The 21,998-nt window shown below is 40.6% G+C and overlaps 1 protein-coding gene across 3 annotated transcripts in view; it reads right to left on the bottom strand.

The window, feature by feature from the left end:
• ADAMTSL1 (ADAMTS like 1) overlaps positions 1-21,998 on the bottom strand; it is an 874,799-nt gene that overhangs the window by 32,160 nt on the left and 820,641 nt on the right. For all 3 annotated transcript variants that reach the window (XM_087869620.1, XM_087869619.1, XM_045780274.2), the window contains one exon: positions 142-354. In XM_087869620.1, the coding sequence (XP_087725746.1) occupies positions 142-354 (213 nt within the window). The remainder of the gene's footprint in view (positions 1-141; positions 355-21,998) is intronic.

The raw sequence follows: 21,998 nt of genomic DNA on the forward strand, positions 1-21,998 counted from the left end.
AGACATGGTTCAGCTTTCATTTTCACGCTCTAGGAGCCAGTGAGATCAGAAATCACTTTGTTTTCCTTGAGAATTAGATTCTCAGGTGGACTTTCCTACTCAAGAACTAAGCCCGGCTGCAAAGCCTGCAGGGTCTCTTACCTTGGATCACTAAAGAGGCCTTCTGCACAAGCGTTCCTGCCTCATTCTGAGCAAGGCAGCTGAATTCCCCTTGAGACCCGCCACTAAGATTTGCAACCTGGAGGATCTGTCCAGCAGCCAAGATATGATGTGTCAGTCCTGTGACAGTGGCGACTGGCTGACCACCGTGGAACCAGGTGATATTGGGGGTAGGGTGACCTTTGACGGGACAGCCTAGAAGGACAGGAAGAGACAGAGAGAAGCCATTAATAAAGTGAAATGGGATATACACCCGATGAGTTGTTTTAGTGTCTCTGTGGCTTAGAAGCCATACGTACAGTGTGGTCTCCGTGCCGATGGCGTTTTTCTTATACTTGCCATTTCCAAGCCAATAGATGTTCCTACTCAGGACTTCTGGGAAGGTGACTATTATTCATTCAATTATGGAAAAATTCTGGGAGTACACAAAGTGCCTATTTCTATGTCCTTGTACGAACTTTTAAAAAAAATGAAGCAATTGATATTCACTCATTGAACATTTTTCAAGTTAAGTAGCTCCTATACTGATTTTATACTAGCAGAAATCACTTCTTCAAATGCAGTGAGTTGGAAAAAATGCTATATAGTCATAGCTAAGAATCAAACTTTAATTGGTAAAAGTCTAATATTTGCCACTACTTTACTGTGTATGTGATTTTCAAGCCAAAATTTTTCAACGGAATCTAGGCAAACAATTGTAAACACTGATTTCATTTTTCTGTCAGTCAAGAAACTTGGCCTTCTAACAACTTTTACCATGCCTGCACTGGACACATACTTATCTGCGCAGTCACTGAACACACTTTGATACATTAAAATTCTAAAATATTAAACTTAGATATCGTGTCTACCCAAGCTTTTGTAGCATAGAATTAAGTAAACTGATTGCAATTGTGAGAAAAAAACTAATCTTTTCTAAATTCAGAGTACGTGCTGAATTTGCTGTTGTGTCCTCAACAACTTAGCTTCCATAGAAAATTTATTTGGAAGTTTATTTTTTTTTTAATTTAAATTTTAGGTAGTTAACATACAGTGCAATATTGGTTTCAGGAGTAGAATTCATTCATTCATCATGTACATACAACTCGGTGCTCATCATAACAAGCGCCCTCCTTAATACCAATCACCATCTAGCCCATCCCCACCCATCTCCCTCCATCAACCCTCAGTTTGTCCTCTATCATTAAGAGTGTCTTATGGCTTGTTTCCCTCTTTCCTTCCCTGCCTCCCCATCCCATATGTTCATCTGTTTTCTTTATTAAATTCCACATGAGTGAGATCATATAGTATCTGTCTTTCTCTGACCGACTTATTTCACTTAGCATACACACTCTAGCTCACCCGTGTCATTGCAAACGGCAAGATTTCATTCTTTTTAATGATGGAGTAATATTCCATTGTGTGTGTGTGTGTGTGTGTGTGTGTGTGTGTGTGTGTGTACTTCTTCTTTACCCATTCATCCGTGGATGGACATTTGGGCTCTAGTTTGGCTGTTGTTGATAATAAACATTGGCGGTGCATGTATCCCTTTGAAGCTGTATTTTTGTATCCCTTGGGTATATACCTAGTAAGGAGTATAGTTGCTGGATCACAGGGTAGTTCTATTTTTAATATGTTGAGGACTCTTCACACAGTTCTCTACAGTGGCTGCACCAGTTTGCATTCCCACCAACAGCACAAGAGGGTTCCCCTTTCTCTGCATCCTCACCGACACCTGTTGTTTCTTGTGTTAATTTTAGCTATCCCGACAGGTGTAAGATGATATCTCATAGTGGTTTTAATTTGCATTTCCCTGATGATGAGTGATATTGTATCTGGTAGCTGTGTGGATGTCTTTTTTGGAGAAGTGTGTATTCATGTCTTCTGTCCATTTCTTAACTGGGTTATTTTTTGGGTGTTGAGTTTGATAAGTTCTTTGTAGGTTTTGGATACTAACCCTTTATCAGATATGTTGTTTGCAAATATTTTATCCCATTCTGTAGGCTGACTTTTAGTTTTGCCGACTGTTTCCTTTGCCGTGCAGAAGCTTTTTATCTTGATGAAGTCCTAATAGTTCATTTCTGTAGTAACGTGTCTAGTAAGAAGTTGCTATGGATGTGCTCATGGATCGGAAGAATTAACATAGTTAAAATGTCCATGCTACCCAGAGCAATCTACACTTTCAATGCTATCCCGATCAAAATACCAACGACATTTTTCAAAGAACTGGAACAAATAGTCCTTAAATTTGTATGGAAACAGAAAAGGCCCCGAATCTCCAAGGAACTGTTGAAAAGGAAAAACAAAGCTGGGGGCATCACAATGCCGGATTTCGAGCTGTACTACAAAGCTGTGATCACAAAGACAGCATGGTACTGGCACAAAAACAGACACATAGACCAATGGAACAGAACAGAGAACCCAGAAATGGACCCTCGGCTCTTTGGGCAACTAATATTTGATAAAGCAGGAAAAAACATCCGGTGGGAAAAAGACAGTCTCTTCAATAAATGGTGCTGGGAAAATTGGACAGCTACATGCAAAAGAATGAAACTTGACCACTATCTCACACCATACACAAAAACAAACTCCAAATGGATGAAAGACCTCAATGTGAGACAGGAATCCATCAAAATTCTAGAGGAGAACATAGGCAGCAACCTATACGACATCGGCCAAAGCAACCTTTTTCATGACACATCCCCAAAGGCAAGAGAAACAAAAAATAAAATGAACTTATGGGACTTCATCAAGATTAAAAGCTTCTGCACAGCCAAGGAAACAGTCAGAAAAACTATGAGGCAGCCCACGGAATGGGAGAATATATTTGCAAATGACACTACAGATAAAGGACTGGTATCCAAGATCTACAAAGAACTTCTCAAACTCAATACACAAGAAACAAATAAACAAATCATAAAACGGGCAGAAGATATGAACAGACATTTTTCCAATGAAGACATACAAATGGCTAACAGACACATGAAAAAATGTTCAAAATCATTAGCCATCAGGGAAATTCAAATCAAAACCACACTGAGATACCACCTTACACCAGTTAGAATGGCAAAAATAGACAAGGCAAGAAACAATTGTTGGAGAGGATGTGGAGAAAGAGGATCCCTCCTACATTGTTGGTGGGAATGCAAGTTGGTACAGCCACTCTGGAAAACAGTGTGGAGGTCCCTTAAAAAGTTAAAAATTGAGCTACCCTATGATCCAGCCATTGCACTACTGGGTGTTTACCCCAAAGATACAGACGTAGTGAAGAGAAGGGCCATATGCACCCCAATGTTCATAGCAGCAATGTCCACAATAGCTAAATTGTGGAAGGAGCCGAGATGCCCTTCAACAGATGTCTAGATTTAGAAGTTGTGGTGCATATATACAATGGAATATTACTCAGCTATCAGAAAGAACGAATTCTCAACATTTGCTGCAACATGGACGGCACTGGAGGAGATAATGCTAAGTGAAATAAGTCAAGCAGAGAAAGACAACTATCATATGATTTCTCTCATCTATGGAACATAAGAACTAGGATGATCAGAAGGGGAAGAAAGGGATAAAGAAAGGGGGGGTAATCAGAAGGGGGAATGAAACATAAGAAACTATGGACTATGAGAAACAAACTGAGGGCCTCAGAGGGGAGGGGGGTGGGGGAATGAGATAGACAGGTGATGGGTAGTAAGGAGGGCACGTATTGCATGGTGCACTGGGTATTATATGCAACTAATGAATCATCGAGCCTTACATCGGAAACCGGGGATGTACTGTATGGTGACTAACATAATATAATAAAAAATCATTAAAAAAAAAAAGAAGTTGCTATGGATGAAGTCAAAGAGGTTTCTGCCTTTGTTCTCCTTTAGGATTTTGATGGTTTCCTGTCTCACATTAAAGTCTTTCATCCATTTTGAATTTATTTTTGTGTATGGTATAAGAAGATGGTCCCATGTCATTCTTCTGCATGTTGCTGTCCAGTTTTCTTAACACCATTTGTTGAAGAGACTCTTTTTTCTATTGGATATTCTTTCCTGCTTTGTAAAAGATTAGTTGAACATATAGTTGTTGGTCCATTTCTGGGCTCTCTATTCTGTTCCATTGATCTATGTATCTCTTTATGTGCTGGTACCGTACTGTCTTGATGATTACAGCTTTGTAATATAGCTTGAAATCTGGAATCATGAGACCTCTGTTTTTTCTTTTTCAGAATTGCTTTGGTTATTTGGGATCTTTTGTCGTTTCTACAAATTTTAGGATTATTCTAGCTCTGAAAAATGCTGGTGGTGTTTTAATGGTGATTGCATCAAATGTGCAGATTGCTTTGGGTAGTATAGACATTTTAACAATGTTTGTTCTTCCAATCCATGAGCATGGAATGCTTTCCCTTTCTTTGTGTCCTCTTCAATTTCTTTCATATGTGTTTTATAGTTTTCAGAGTATAGATCTTTTACCGCTTTTTTTTTCTTAGAATGCACCTTTCTTTGTATTATTTAAATTAGATCTTTTACTCCTTTAGTTAGATTACTCCTAGGTATCTTATTCTTTTTGGTGCAATTGCAAATGGGATCAATTCCTTGATTTCTTTTTCTGCTGCTTTGTTATTGGTGTATAGAAATGGAACAGATTTCTGCACACTGATTTTATATCCTGCGACTTTGCTAAATTTATGTATGAGTTCTAACAATTTTTTTTGGACTCTTTTGGGTTTTCTACATAGAGTGTCATGTCATCTTCAGATAGTGAAAGTTTGACTTCTTCCTTGACAGTCTGGATGATTTTTATTTCTTTTTGTTGTCTGATTGCTGAGGCTAAGACTTCCATTACTCTCTTAAATAGTAATGGTGAGAGTGGACATTCTTGTCTTGTTCCTGATCACAGGGGAAAGGCTCTCAGTTTTTTCCCCACTGCGGATGATACTAGCTGGGGGTCTTTCATGTATGGTCTTTATGATGTTGACATATGTTTTATCTATCCCTACTTTATTGAGGGTTTTTATCAGGAAATGTTGCTGTATTCTATGAAGCCAGCATTACCTTGATTCCAACACCAAAGACTCCACTAAAAACGAGAATTACAGGCCCATATCCTTAGTGAACATGGATGCAAAAATTCTCAACAAAACACGAGCAAATTGAATTCAACAGTACATTAAAAGAATTATTCGCCACGATCAAGTAAGATTTATTTCTGGGCTGCAGGGGTGGTTCAATGTTTGCAAATCAATGTGATACACCATCTTAGTAAAAGAAAGAATAAGAACTATATGATCCTGTCAATAGATAGAAGTTTAAAACACATGATAACCCATTCAAAATTAAAGATACTGGTGGCTTTCCATTAATTCAGTTAAAGAATATTGATATTGTGTCCACTGTTCTGGGGATAGATAAAATAGGACTATCTTCCCTCTTGCAAGGAGATCCTAGCTGGTTTTGGATAAAAAAGCAAAGCACACTAATAAAACTGAGATGTAAGGCAGAAAATGATGAGATCTGTGAAACAGAAGAGTGGCCACCTGCATGGATGTGTGTGTCATAAGATAAGGAATTTTCCAATGTTGGTCTGTTTTCCATCCTGGGAGAAACACTGTTAGAATTTGTATAGGATGCAGGGTTAACACAGGAAAGGTCCTTAGAGATTGTCTAGCCTAATGCCAGAGGAGGAAACTGAGGCCCCGAGATGTTAAGACACTTCCCCAAGATCAAGTGACAAGTCTTCTGATTCCTTGACTTGTGTCCTTTCCTCCATGCCTGCTACTTGTTCAACTGGGCACCAGCAATTTACCTAGGCATCTTGTTATCTCCTTCCTTTTGCTCATTCCTTTTGTCCCCCCCCCATCCGCTTTTTTTTTTTTTTAAACATTTTCACAGTAATTGTTTGGTTGAAGTGCTTGGAGCAGACTATTTTGAAGAAGGGCCCTGGAAAAATAATGCTAAAATTGACTGGAAGAAGTTCAGGATGGGATATCATTGTTACACAACCCGTTCTTCATTCCTCCCTGCATTGACTCACTTTGCTATGTAACTTTGCAGTGGCCTTCAATGATGGGTGGGCTGTAATTTCCTACCTCCTGATTCTGGGTTTGGCCATGTAACGACTTTGGCCAATAAAATGAGTCAGATGTTACACTAATAATCTGAAAGAGAAATTAAGAAAACAATTCCATTTATAATAGTATTAAAAAGAATAAAATACTTAAGAATAAATTTAACCATGGAGATGAAAAATGTGTACACGGAAAACTATAAAATGTTGCTAAAAAATTAAAACATAAATGGGAAGATATGTCATGTTTATGGATTAGAAAACTTAATATTGTGAAGATGTTAATACCCTCAAGTGAACTATAGATTCAGTACAATCCCTATTAAGATCCCAATGACTTTTCCTTCTTCTATATTTTTGCAGAAATAGAAAAATCCATCCCTGACCCTCAAGGGATACCGAATAGCCAGAACAATTTTGGAAAACAACAAACTTGGAGGTTTCACACCTCCCGATTTCAAAACTCAGTGCAACTCTATAGTAATTGAAACATTATAGTGCCGGTATAAAGACAAACATATAGACCAATGGAATGAAATAGAGAGCCCCCAAATAAACTCCTGCTTAAATGGTCAAATGATTTCCAACATGGATGCCAGGACCATTTAATGGTGCTGGGAAAACGAGATAGCCACATGCAAGAAAATGAAGTTATAGCCTTACCTTACACCATATACAAAAATTAACTCAAGGGATCAAAAACTTAAACTTTAGAGTTAAATGTATAAAACTCTTAAAAAGAAACATAAGCAGAAGCTTTATGATATTGGATTTGGCAATGATTTCTTGGATATGATCCTAAAAGCACAGGGCAACAAAAAATAAACTGGGCATCATCAAAATTGAAAGCTTTTGTACATCAAAGGACACTATCACCAGAGTGAAAAGGCAACCCACAGAATGGGAGAGAATATTTGCAAATTACAGATTTGATAATAGATTAATATCCAGAATATATAAAGAATTCCTACAACTCAACAACAAATATAAACAGCCATACTAAAACATGGGCAAAAGATGTGAACAGATATTTCTCTAAAGATATAAAAATGGCCAATAAGCACATGAACAGATGCTTAACATCACTAATTGTTATAGAAATGAAATCAAAACCACATTGAGATACACATCACATCCAGTAGGATGGTTATTTAAAAAAAACCCAAACAAACAGAAAATAACCAGTGTTGGTGAAGATGTGGGGAAATTAGAAGCCGTGTGCATTGCTGGTGGGAATGTAAAATGGTGCAGCCACTGTGTGAAACAGTATGGAGGTTCCTCAAGAAATTAAATGTAGAATTACCATCATGATTCACTAATTCCACTTCTGTGTACATACCCAAAGGAATCGAAAGCAGGGACTTGAATAGCTATTTGTACATTAATGTTCATGGCACAGTATTCACAATAGCCCAAAGGTGAAAACAGCCTGAATGTCCATCAATAGATGGGTAGATGAACAATGTGATATATACGTGTGATGGAATATTATTCAGCCTTAAAAAGAAATGAAATTCTGATATGTGTGACAACCTAGATGAACCTAGAACACATTTAGTGAAAGCAGCCAGAGGCAAAAGGACAAATATTGTATGAATCCACTTATATGAGGTACCTAGTGTGGTCCAATTCATAGAAGCAGAAACCAGAATAGTGATTGCCAGGGACTGGAGGAAGGGGAGCATGGGGAATTATTTTTTTAATGGGTACAGAGTTTCAGTTTGAGATAAAAAGTTCTGGAGATGGAAAGCATGATGGTTGCACAATGATGTGAATGTAATTAATACTACTGAACACTTAAAAAATGTTTGAAATAGTACATTTTATGTAATGAGTATTTTACCACAATAAAAGAAATGAGACAGATGTGCTGGTATACCAGTTCCAAACCTAAACCTCAAGAGACTGTGTTTTTGCTTGTGCTCATGTGCCTTTGCTATCACCAGAGCACGCTTGGACTGGCCTGAGGATCCCAAGAGGAGGCTGAGGGAACTGTGGAGAACAGCCAAGCTCACCCTAGCCCAACTCAGTTTAGATTCACTGAACTTAAGTTCAGTAAGAATAAATGATTGCTATTTTAAGCCACTGGGTCTTGTTATTATTATTATTTTTAATGTGGTGATAGCTAACTGATACGCTTAGGGAGAAGGGGTTCCCACAATTCCCCTAGGCCTGTGGATCCCAGGCTTGGGGTAGGGCAGGTTCTAGTGTGCTGATCACCTACATCTTCTTATTCAGATACGTAGGAGGAACACTTTCCCTGCATGCTCCTGGCAGCATCTAGGCATCTATACGTTATGAGGTCCATGGTGGTATCATTATACTCCTGTTATGAAATGGGGGTAAGAACGGGTTTAGGGAGAAGTGTATAGAAATCAGTCAGCTGAGGATCTCCTGCAGCAATATTCAACCGCCCCCCCCCCCCGCCAGTATCAAATGTAGTCTGGAGTCAGATGCTGATTTCATTCTCTAATAAGAGGCAGGAAAACTGTACATTTATTTAGGCAAATAGCATGATTTAAAAAGTGTAGCTTGAAACCAGTAGAGCTTTTCAGACTCACTTAAAGAGGCCAATGTATGTCTCAATCACATCTGCTTTGGGAAAAAAAAAAAGGGTGTCACAGACTGTTAAGATGCTGGTTCCAGGAATTACTCGGTTTGGTCAGTGGGGATAGAGCCCTGGTGAGGCTCACTATATTCTAAATTGATAAATAAGAATCTTGCTATTCCCAAGGAAACATGAGCTATTTGGCAAGGAAATCTCTTATATTTAGCCCTAATCTTCAATTTTCCAACTCCATTAGGATTGATTTTCAGAGAGAGTTTTTAAGCAGAAAAAGGAGCAGTAGCCGCCTCAGGCTGTTTTCTATGGCTGATGAAGTTACTTATCTGGGAGCCAGGAATCCTAGTCAGCTAAATAAGAGGTTCATTTGCATAACAATTTACATTTATAATCCTCCCTCCTTCTTGGAATCAGAGGCCATAGTGAGCAGCCAGAACATCTCTCTTGGCCCATCTGGGTCTTGGGTCTTGGGTCTTGGACATGTTCCCAGGGCCTTCCAGCCTGGTGCTCCCAGTGTGAATGAGATGGGGCAGAGTTTCTTCCAAGGGCAGGCATGAGGGCTGACATGACGTGAAGTTCTTAAAATTCAACTTGAGAAAGGCCCACAAGGAGCAGCAACTAAGACAGAGGTCTGAGCAGTGACCTTCCTGGAAATAATGCCTCTCATTCTGAAACCTATCAGTGTCAAGATCAGTTTTGTAGAAAGTTTTAAAAAGAAAAGCAATTTGGTTACTTTCTGATGCACTGACACAAATTCATGACTCTCCAAGAGAATTCTAGATTTTGATAGGGTTCTCTGGTTTCAGTTTTCTAATCTGTAAGTGAGAGTATTGACTTAGTCAATGGTTTTGTAATCCATAGTTCCCTGGGGCCCTAAGGGTCTGCAAAGGTAGCTGGGGAGGGGCCTTTGAGAGGAAATCTGCATAAGGTGGGGGCTTTGGGGCCTCTATTACCATTTGGATCACAAAATAATCTCTTGGGCTTCTGTAAAAGGAGATTTCACTATTGATAATGACTGAATTAGATGATTTTGTGCTTTTAAGATTTCCTAGATTTCTCAACATCATCTCGAACTCATCATCCTCATCCCTCTTCTTCCTGCCCTGAGATAGCCAAGTGCCAAGGGTAAAGGAGACCTATTCAATCTATATTGCTTAGATCATGTGTAGTGAAACTGAACTATGCCAACGAAAAACTCAAGGAAGAGATGTTATATATAGAGGCTATTTAGGATTAAGGTAAGCTGAGACCAGGGATAGAGAGTAGGAAGGGGAGGGCAGTCTAGAAAAAGCACTGTGAGCAAGGTCCAAAGATGAGAAAACTTGTGGTGTGGCTAGAAGAAAAGATTAGTTGACTTGGCTGGAACATAGAAAACATAAATGAGGTTGGCATGGTGTGTGGGGAACTGCAATGGAGTGGACCTTGACAGCAAGAATCTAGTCTTTTGGGAGCTCCTGTAGGTTTCTGAAGAGAGGGAGTGATCTGATCTAGATTGCCTTTAGAAAGATTATGAAGGTAGTTCTTTATAAGATGCACTGGCTTGAGAGAAAAAAATCTATGATATCAGTTCAGATGTGGAAAGAAATGAAATATATTTGCAAAGGTAGCTCTGACAGGATGTGAGGAGGTGAGGAATGGAGGCAGTGAGGAAAAGCTAGTAAGAATGGAGCACTAGTGAGACTATTAACAGAGATAGTAAGTCAGGAAGAGAAGTTATTGCTTATCTCCACCCCTGGAGATAGATGAGTTTAGTTTTAAGAATACTGACCTTAAAGGTTGTGATGGAACCACAGTATAGAAAAATCTGAGATAAAAATGGAAGTTAAGTCAGAGATATTTACTAGAGACAAATTTTGGGAACCGATTTCATAGATTTGTATAGATGAAGTCTTCAATGAAAAGAGATCAAACAAGTCTCAGGACAAAACAGTGGGGGAACACTACCATTTAGTGATTGAAGGAGGAAGGGGAGGTATTAAGTCTGAGAAGAAATAGTCTGAGAGATAGGAAGAAAATTGAGACTATGTGATATCATGGAAATCCAGAAAGGAGAGAGATTAAAGAAATTAGTTGTTAGGAAATAAGTGATTAGTAAGAATTTGTGTAATGACAGAATAACTTCATTTGTTTATGCAAATAATTGAATAAACATTTCCCCCACAATCCTCCCACTCCCTGCTCAGGCAATAGGTAAACCCATTCTAAGTAATTAATTCTAATTAATAGAATCAGAAATAAAGGTATCTATATGATCAATACATCCCATTCAATGCTATGCACACCCATTTATTAAATTTAAGAGAAAATTTACCTCTGGGTGTTGAATCTTTAGAAGTGGACCAATATCCGCAAGCCAATAAACACGTGTTATTAAGAAGATAAAAAAATTAAAGAGGTTGAATAGGAATGCTTCAAATGTTGCAAGACAGGAACAGAGTAGCTCTTGACCAGAAAACTTGTAAAACAACTTGACTGGGGATTCTAGCTTCCAGTAATGGTGAATAACTTGGTTGGGCAAACCTTCTGGCAAATAACAATCATAAAATCTAAAGGACAACAACCCCCATTAAACAACAATTTGAAAGCACTGAAGAGTGGCCGAAAGCAGTGACAGAATCAGGAGGGGAGTGTATCCTAGAAACTCAGGAGCTGCAGGTGTGATTTGCCAGCTTGTAGCTTTCTACCTGAGGAAATTCCTCACAGCCCATGTGGCTCAAGTGAGGTAGGGCTTGAGATGTCAGGGGACAGAGTCTGGGGGCTGTTAGAATAGCTGAAAAGTTAAGGGGGAATATCCTGGAAGAGTCACAGGGGGGATAAACCACAAAATCTGCATAAATCCTGCCCAGATTGTTAGTAGACAAAACCTAAGGTACCCAGCAAAAGAACAGCAGTTAGAAGGTGAAAGAACAGAGTAGAAAATTGACCTAGTGTTTGCTGCAGGGAAGACAGAGGCTGGACTTTGAGTCCAGCTAAGTTAACTGTCCACGAGAACAAGAATAAAACACTCTTTTAGGGAACGTAACAGAATCCAGAGTCTCTATAATGTCTCACGACCTTGAGATCATGACTTGAGCCGAAATCAAGAGTTGGACGCTTAACTGACTGAGCCACCCAGGTGCCCCTCTATGCTTTTTCTATGAGGGTTTAACAAATTGAAAAAATTTGCCGTTCCAGCCTGCTACTTTCGGATATTTCCTCAGATGCTTTATAATCTGTCCAACTTATAAATTCCTACTGGAATTCACCTTCATTCATTTAGCTCTGTTGAAGTCAGAGATCACTTCCATTTGTATTTCTGTCACCCTTGATTCCAACAACTTTAGTTCAGTTGTTCTGTATGGCAGGAACTGCTGGTGATCCCATCATAACAGTCCTCTCTTTCTTGGAGTAAAAGAACCCCTGAATTTTAGTGGGGTATATAGCTGCCTGGAAAGAGACATTTCCCACCCCCCCCTTTGCAATAAGGTGTAGGACATACGATTGCATTCAGTGAAACGAGAGGGTAAGGGATGTGTACACTGCCTGGGACATGCTTTTGAAGGATGGAACTTGCTCTTGTTCCCCCTTCCTCCATCCTGCTATTGACATGTATGTAGAAAAAACCATCTTGGCCTAGGTGGATAAGGGCAATATCTGAGGATGTCGGAGTGATAGGAGTTTAAAATTTTTTTTGCCTGGGTCCCTAGATGACATGGTAGGTTGTCAGACCATGCTTGGAGTGCCTCCCTCTGGACTGCTGTGCGAGACAGAAATATGATCTTACCCTGTTGACTACGATTTTGGGTCTTTGTTTTAGGTTGTTGAATGAATATCGTAACTATGACCATCCTAAATATTCTTCCCTTACTGAGGCAGTGTCCTGCTATATAGGTTACTACATTTTCCTTCCCATCTGTATAGTGACCAGAGAGACTGTACTTCTAGGAAGTGTTGACTACTCATCTTGAAATGCTATTAGCAAAGTCTGGTTTCAACAGTAAAAGGAAAGACCGAAATAAACTAATTATAACTAAGGTAAATGAACAAAATTACTGGCCATCTGCCTTTTCCATCGTTAAACTGTCTTTCAGTGCTTTTAACCGAATACATAGATCATTCTCCTTACAAACTTACTTTGTATCCAGAAGTGGTATCCTCCTCCGCGCACATGTAGTGCACTCCTCTGTGCTTTTATGTACATATTTATGTGCATGTCTCTATGTGTACACAGTGGTCTCTGAGGTTTGCCCACTGCAATAGTCAAATAAGATCTCTAACATGAATTCCCACAGTGTATGTTCCCCATGAATAATTATCCACGTTTCACTGCTAATGAGAAAACCTGGCTTGTAACAGGGGTTCCTTTCTGTCACGGACATTACTCATTTGTTAAAGTAAAAGAAGTATCAATCATTTCTTGAAGGTGAGCAATCTCTCTGTGTGCCATTTACAAGGACACCAAAACCATGGGCTAACGTGTTCCACACCTCCGGAGAGACCAAATGATGAACCACTCCCCTGCTCCCTCTGCTTTAGTGAGGATGTTAACAACGTCTCATGCAGGGGCTAGCATCTCCTTTTCTGTTTCCCTCCCAGCTATGTGAATGTCGACCATTTCCATCCTCCCAACTTCAATGCCTACCCCAGGAAGCAGTCAATCAGCAGGGAATGACAGTGCTCTTTCCTCAGACCTCAGTTATGACAGGTCTTGAGCTGGTGAGGTGTCTGAGGAGGAAGCAGTGCTTGGGAAGGCTGCCTAGCTAATGAGAGTTCTGGCTGCAGAAAGCCTCCATCAATCCTTTGTAACCACTGAAAGAAAATATTGCCTGTAGGCTTCCATTCCTAGGTCTGCCGTGGCTCTGTGTTGAGCCAAAGCCAGGTGTGATTCATACATGCGTGAGGGTTTTTCCTCCTAGTTTCACCTCCTATTTTTTTAAATACATTAACGGGAGAGTGATAAAAGTTTAGAAGGAAGGAGATGTGCACAATAAGAAAATCAAATTAAATATGAAATTGCATCCACTGGGAGTTGTTTAGCTGTAACCTGCCACTAGTTGACATCCCCGATTAAGTCAAATTGACCTCACTGACGTTCTTCATCTCTGTTTCATATTTCACATTCTGTAATGAAAGTAGCCTCACTCAGGAAAACAGGCTGATTCGACAGATGAGGGAAACATGAGGGGAGAAAACTGGGAGGCCTGGTGGTCCTGGCTTCCACTTCCTTGCACCCTTTGGAAGAGGCTGGTTTACCTTAAAGGTGGTGAGATAGGGCTGCCTTCGAAGCACCTGTTTAGAAAGAAGATCTGAACTCACGATGGTCACTCCTTAGTGGGTCTTTTTGTTGAACTGAAGGGCTGAACATCGGCAGGATCTCTGGTCTGCTGAGAGAGAGGCACGCAGCTTGATTTATGGGCTTCTTTGATCAAGCCAACTCACGTGAGGAAGCCACGCATCCAGAGTGGAATTCCATGAACTCTTAGCTTTTATGAGAAGACAAGTGCTCAGGGTGCATCTTCTCCCTTCTCTCCTCCCTTTCCAGCCAAATAGCTCAGGAAAAGGCACCCGAGTTTGATAAATCAATCGTACAGAGCAAAAAATATAAATAGACTGAAAGAGGCCCAGAAGGAAGAATGGTTTGAAAATGGGAATACACACTCTAAAAGAGGAGGAGAAAAAAGTCGTGCTCTGGAGGGTTTCACTGATTTAACTGGTCTCTAAAGGAAAAGAAAGCCATGGCAGTTTAGACGTGCTGTGTAAAAATATTAAAGACGTGGCATTATTACTTCATGTGCTGGCTCCTGGCCTGTCAGCATTTCCATTATAATCCTGTATTTTTCACGGAGTTAAAACTTACTATACAAATGATGTGTGCTGGGATGAAACTTGGCACTTGGTGTAGTCAGTCTGGGAGTCCTTTCCTTAATTTAATTTTACAAAACTGGAAAACACACAGCCATTTATGTTTATGGAGGGATCTCCATGCCTGCATGGTATATATGGTGTATACTGGCCTCACGCTAAGGCCGTGGGGTGACGGATGAGAGCAGGGAGGCCACCCCACTGCATTTTCTGGCTGCTCCCCCTTTCAGGTTTGGTGTCCCCTTGACTTTGAGAGATGGTCTCTAAAGCAGCATGGAATGGCTGGGAACTGCCTCTAGGCAGCAGGCTGAGAGACATGATTAATTCATATCGGAAAAAACTCAGTTCCTTACTCCCCATTTGTCAGCTGGACCCCAGAAGGCTGTGGGAGAAGACACACAACTTTAATTTTCACTCCGATTTTTGGGACCTCCCAATAAGCTGGTCAAATAACCAGGCCAAGACTATTCCCATGTACATTTGCCCAAAGAAAACGAACTTTAAAACATTCCTGGAAAAAAAGGAACTATACAAGCCCATTTTCCATTCCCCAAATGTCTTTTTACCCCTAGGGCAAGCTCTGGGTTTCCACTGGCAGGGGGTATGCTAATGTCTCCATGCTCCTGGGCATCTGGTAGAAGAACTTGATATATTTCTCAGCATGAAAAGTAGCTCCATCCAGATTTATGACTTGATTAAAGCCTTGCCTTCTCCAAAGTGGTTTGGTTATTGCTTGGCTACTGCCCTCATCCAGAACCTTAGAATCTGATTATTCTCTTACAGGTGAGGAAGGTGAATGCCACTTGGGATGTGCATACATACAGAGTCTCGGCTATGAACACGGGATTGCATTGTCTGACTTAGAGTTTGGCAGTGCCGAACAGCATGATTTTCCAGGGTTGACTGGGCTACCTGGGGCCATGGGCTTGGGGGGCTCTCGGAAACTGGTCCAATTTCTTTAAATTCACATTAGTGTTGATGGGGATTGAAACTATCTCAAGTGGATAATACACAGAGTTCCCATGTGTCTCTTTCTGCCAGCAGGCTCTTGGCATAAAACGCACCTTTAAAAACACATCAGCATTTTTTTAAAGTTTCAAATTTCTGGGTTTATAAGTCCCTGGTTGACTCTACCCTCAGGCTGCTGGCAGGTGCTACCCGGCCTGCAGGAAGAGAGACTGGGGTGACCCCAGAGGAGGCCTGGCTGGAGGCTGTCTGGAGCAGAGGAAGGGAGTTTCAGTCCACTGATGAGATGGCCTTTTAATGAACCCCAGAATGTGGATCATGCTTGGGCCATACCATACTTTCGAGCAGGGTCCCAAGTCAGAACTCCCCTCTCTGTGTAACTGTTTAAAGGTTACACCCACCAAGTCTAGATTCCGTTAGGAATGAGACTGATGTTTCACGTTTGGTCCAAAAGGGGACAGTATTTCAGGGCTTTCAAGAAGCGCTCTTTAATAATCCAGGCGCTACCTGGTGCGAGAAAGAAAAGGCAGTTTCAGCCTCTCTGAATGTTCTCTTCCCTTGAGGAATACAGCCGTCCTCACCCCCTGGCTCCAGCCAATGGAGAGGCCAGCTAGAAAACATCCAGATTAGGGAAAAAAATACAAGCCAGCAGCAGCTCAGAGCCAACATGCCTTCATGAACTCAGCCTAGGTTTGTCTCATTTATGGGCCAGAGCCTTTGCAAAATAAATAAAAACCCACACACGCCAAAAAAAAAAAAAAAAAAAAAACCTTCGCTCGCAGCCCTGTACATACCCCATTTCAGTTCTCCTCTGCTGAACCAAAGCCACAGAACAGCAGTGGATGTGAAGAATGGCTAATATTCATAGCAGGTATCCTCCGAGGCCTGCCTGGGGCACGCCACAGAGTTCAGCAGCAAGTCACAGGAAGGAGCAACTGCTGACGAGGAATTCCAGAGTGAGCGCTAGGGGTGGAGCTGCTGGGGGGCGGGGCGTGAGGGCCTTGCCTGAATTTATTATTCCCATATAAGCCTCCTGGGTCTTGAGGCTCCAGAAACTCCTCAACAAAGTAAAGAAAATAATAAACAATGTGGGTGAGGTGAATAAGGGGATACGGGGAGGGTTAAGCAGGAGAGCTGAAGTGGGGCTGCGAGCCACAGGGAGGGAAGGGGAGTGGAGGGGAGGGGGTTGGTGGTGAGTGTTTGCAAGGACGCTGCTGGCTCACTCTCCTGGTGTCATAATATGTTCTGGCAGGTGAGGTCTGGCCTTTGGCAGCCAGGCCGGAAGAATGTATAGTTTGTGAAGGGCCCGTAAATAGAGATGTCCTATGCAGAGGAGGTCAGACACCTACAAGCCGGATTGGAAAGGCCATCACGGTAATGGGACACGGATCTGAAGAGCAGAGAGGGGCTATCCAAATAGCCCCTCTTTGTCTTGCAACATACATTTCTGGTACTGATTTGTTTTGGATTCTAATTCTTATTGCATTTGGTTCTCAGATCTGGCTTGGTCCTCTATAGTCCAGAGGCCCCTTGGAAAACTTAGTGGGCTCTCTGATGGCTCAAGGGAGAGGTAGAAAGTTCAGATCCTTGGGGCCAATTCTGACATCGGAAAGAATCACCTGGACTTAGAGTCCCTAAAATCAATGCACTCTCCTTAGGAAACTGGGGATCCCAGGCAAACTAGCCCTGGGTGAGGCAGAGTGCATGGTGCTTTTCTGGGAACAGATAACTTCTTGATCGAATTCATTCTTTATGGGCTTTCCCATTCTCCAAGCATTCAACAGCAGGTGAAGGTAGAGGGTCTAGCATGGAAGATGCATTTTGAAACAGGGCTGTTTACCTAATCTCTGTACAACTGATGAAGTGAGAACTAATGTTCCCACTGTGTTTTTCAAAGGCATTCCAAGGACAGCAGAGATATGAAAGGTCCAGGCTTGGGCAGAGCAAAAACACGCAGCGTGGGGGCAGATAATGCCTGTTACTCAATAACCTCGTGGGGCACCTACACTCCACATTAAAATGTACAATTAGCATTCCGCTAGAGCTTTGTTCCTAGAGCTTTCTAAAAGACGAAAGCTGGGAAGTTCCAGGAAATGGGGAAGGAATGAACTTTTCCTATAGTAATGAGACTTTTTTTTCCTCCTAAAATGCATTTTTGGATTATGATTTCGCAGGGATGGAATGAAAGAAAAGTGTTCCCAATAAGGTGCTCACATATTGCTATGTCTTTGTTAAAATAATTTCTTAAAAACTAAGCAGTAGAAAGCTTTTTTGTCATTGTTGATAAGAAAATCCAGAGCAAGAGCTGGTGAATTTTTTTTTGTTTTGTTTTTTTGTTGTAAAAGGCCACATAATAAATATTTTGGGCTCTGTGGGTCATACGGTCTCTGTCACAACTACTCGAGTCTGCCATTATAACTTGAAAGCAGCCATAGACAATATATAAATGAAAAGGGAACGAAATGAGTGTGGCTGTGCCCAAATAAAGCCTTATTTACAAATAGGTGGTAGTCTAGACTTGGCCCAACGGCCAACCCTAGTCTAGCGTATGAGATCATTAGAGTTTCTGAACACTAAAAACACACAGTATAGTAAAACCACTAAACAAATACCCTTGCAAGATGTCTTTTTACTGGGGCGCCTGGGTGGCACAGCGGTTAAGCGTCTGCCTTCGGCTCAGGGCGTGATCCCGGCATTATGGGATCGAGCCCCACATCAGGCTCCTCCGATATGAGCCTGCTTCTTCCTCTCCCACTCCCCCTGCTTGTGTTCCCTCTCTCGCTGGCTGTCTCTATCTCTGTCAAATAAATAAATAAAATCTTAAAAAAAAAAAAAGATGTCTTTTTACCTCCAAAGGCAATGGCCATTTTCACAAGAAAGATGAATTCAGTACCTTCTTCATTAATAGGCTCAATTTGTTGTTTTAAAAAAATCCAGTGATAACTCATGATAGATGTTCAGAAGAATATAAGAATAAAACAATCCTAATCACTATGATGTTGTTTCTTCTAATCAAACATGTGCACATATATCACTGGATAGGTTGATAAATCTTAGATAGTCGCACCAAAGAATATATAGGTCTACATCATTCTTTTAAATTGCTGTGTAAGATTCTGTATGTGAACACATCAAAACTTATTTAATCAATTCTCTATTTATAGATAATTATGTTGTCTCTAATTTTTCACTAATATAAACTACATTATTATAACTTTCTTAGTATATATAATTTTTGTATCCAAATATATCCTTAGGTTACATTACTGAGAAGGCATTACTGGATCAATAAGCATCATTTAAAAATCTTGGTATGCATTGCCAAATTACCCCCCCGCCCCCAGAAATGTTATACTAATTTATGTTTTGGGCAACAATGCATGATAGTACGTGTCAACTGATTCTTGGATATTGTAGTTGGTAGGCAGAATAATGGTCTCGCCAAAGATAACCACATACAAATCCCTGAAACCTATGAATATGTTACTTTGCATGGCAAAAGAGACTTTTATAGATGTGATTAAGAAAGGATCTTGAGATGGAAGATTATCCTGGATTATCCAGGTGGGAACAATGTAATCATAACAGTCCTTACAATGGGAAAGGCAGAAGGTCAAAGTCAGAGAGAGATGGGAAGAAGTTGCTAGATGGTGGCCTTGCAGATGGAAGAAGGGTTAAAAATGTAGGTAGCTTCTAGGTGCTAGAGAAAGCTTCTAGGTGCTGGATTCCCCTCATAGAGACTCCAGAAGGAACACAGTTTGGCTGACCTTGATTTTAGCCAAATAAGACCCATTTCAGACTTCTGACTTCTACAACCATAAGAGAATAAATTTGTGTTGTTTTAAGTCACCAAATTTGTGGAAATTCGTTACAGCAAATAAAGATTCTGTAAATGTTTTTCATCCTTTTCTGTCTCATCATATTCAATAAATATCTAATTCTTATTTGCATTCCTTTATTAGTAAGATTGAATCTGTTTTTGAGTTTTTAATGTATAGCAAATTGTTAATGTTGCTGGCTCATGGATCTCTTTGGGAATCTGAAGAAAGTTGTGGGTTCTTGCACCCGAGAAAAGTACATTTGCACATATGCTAGGGAGCTTACAGCCTCAAAGCTTAAAGGCCTTAGGTTAAGAGCTCCAAAGAAAGAAAGAAAGAAAGAAAGAAAGAAAAGAAAAAATGAAAGAGCTCCTGTGTTAGACAGCAGGGCTGAAAAGGGTACCAATGATAGATAGCACTGTCTTATTCAAAGTCAGAAACATAAAACATGCTAGCACTCCCTGGCCACATAAGACTTGATGTGGTAAAAAGTACCTGGCTTAGAGGGCAGTCATCAGTGATCTGGCAGATCCTTCCTGCAACACAGAATACAAAGACCAGATACTGTCCAGAGCCCACTTTTGTTCTCTACCTGTTTCACCCTCTAGCTTCTAAACCTGGAAGCAATTTGGTTTCTGTTCAGAAATTCTTACACCAGCCATTTCTTTCCCTTTTCCCTCCTTTTCATAAACAATTCAGTCTAAAAGCCAACAGGTGAAGCCAAAGGCAGCAGCATTCATAGGTGGGGGGAGAAGGGGTTTGGGGAGGGTAGTCATGGTAGACCAGAGAGTGGGGCCCTGGGCCTGAGCAGGGTGAAGAAGGCTGATGATGGCTTGGTGAAGGGTATCAGAACCTGAGTGGAGTGAGGACCACAACTACGGTGGGGGGGGGCGGGAGGTGGTTAGAGACAGTAGTGATCGGAGCTTAGTTATATTGAGAAGGTTTGGTTAAATAAGTAAATGTACTAAGGATAGTGGGAGCCAGGTTTGCAATAACTGCAAATATTGAAAAGCTAAAAATCAGAATAAATCCTGTGGTGTTGGATAATAATTGGAGATGCAAGGTAGGATGCATGGATCCCAGTGTATAGATACAGAAATACACCAAGTGTGTTTGCACGTGTGTGTGTACGCATGTACGTATAGAGAGATAGGAAGTGTTTATTTCTCTGCACTGAGAGGGACTGAGAGTAGTGACACTCCAAGAGCAACGAACACACCTGGTACAGAGATCTTGGTTTCTCAATACTATTCTCTAAGACAAAGTTCAAGGTGAGCCAGAGAGTAATGAAGTTATCAAAGATTCATAGGGACATATCAAACGGTACAGGAGCTACCTTAAAGGGGCTCTAATGGCTGAATCTAGGACATTTCTTACATCAAAGTAAAAGAGGATATCAATCGATTATAGCCCATTCAACAAGATAGGAAACTCTGAGTCCACGCAGATATAAATATGTCAACAAATAAATCGAAAGTTAAACGAGGAGTGGAACACCTATCATAGTCTCAAAGCATCTCTTCTCAAAATACATACTACAAGGGAAAAAAGGAAAACTTGAGGATGAAAAAGCCTGGCAGATACAACCTTAATCAAGTGACTGGAATTAACATCAACGGTAATGGTACGATGGCAATCATGATCACGTGACTGGCTATAATGAGAAGAGTCCGGCATTATTTCTGTGATGTTTTGGCCAGAGAATGCCTAACTTGAATCTAATCATGAGGAAGCCTGAGACAAATTCAAATTGAGGAACATATTTTAAAATAACAGGCCCATAATCTTCAAAAACGGTTAAGGTCATGAAAGTCAAGGAAGCCCGTGGAATGGTTCCAGCTTGAAGAAGACTGAACAGACATGAAAGCTAAACGCGGTGTGGGATTCAGGATGAATTCTTTTGCTGTTGTCGGGACAACTGGCACAACTTGAAGGAAGTGCACACTGGGTGAGGGCTATTGGGTTGTCAACTCATTTGGATCAGGTAGAAAAGTTCTTTGTATTACACTTCCAACTTTTTTGTCAAATTGAGATTATGTCAAAATAACATTATGGTAATGAAAAAAGCAATTCTTATACCAAATCGAGAAATAAAACATGTGTGAGGGAAAACCATCTGCCAAGACCTCAGGATTTGGAGGACTGGGGGACTGATAAACATGAGCCCCCGAAGCAGCAGAATTGCTGATGGCTCAGAACACGGGGTCGCTGGAGTTTCATTTCACGTATGTTTAATCAGATTTTAAGTACTTTTAAGATTTGAGAAGAAAAAAATCAGCAGTAGCGTTTGAATAAAGCAAAGTTATTATGTTCTAGGCTTTGATTTGTCTGTAGTGTTTAATGGACAGAACAGACATTTTCAGAGGGGAACCTGGGTGGAGAAAGGAGGGAAAATCCTTCAAAGGTCATGGGACTGGATGTGTTTTTTGGTTTCTTAAATATTAAAAGCTTATATTTAAGGCTCTGTAAAGACTTTTTAACAAGTTTTATTTTACTGCTAGTTTAACTTTTTATAATATTTTTCTCTAGTAACTACACCATTTTGCGAATGATTTCAGTGTGCTTCAAAGCAGTATCTTTGCCCAAATCTCGAGGCCCTCTCTCTGTCCCTGACATGCTTT

This window comes from Ursus americanus, chromosome 18 (assembly GCF_024610735.1).
Source record: "Ursus americanus isolate L20-20 chromosome 18, mUrsAme1.1.p, whole genome shotgun sequence".
NCBI lineage: Eukaryota > Metazoa > Chordata > Mammalia > Carnivora > Ursidae > Ursus > Ursus americanus.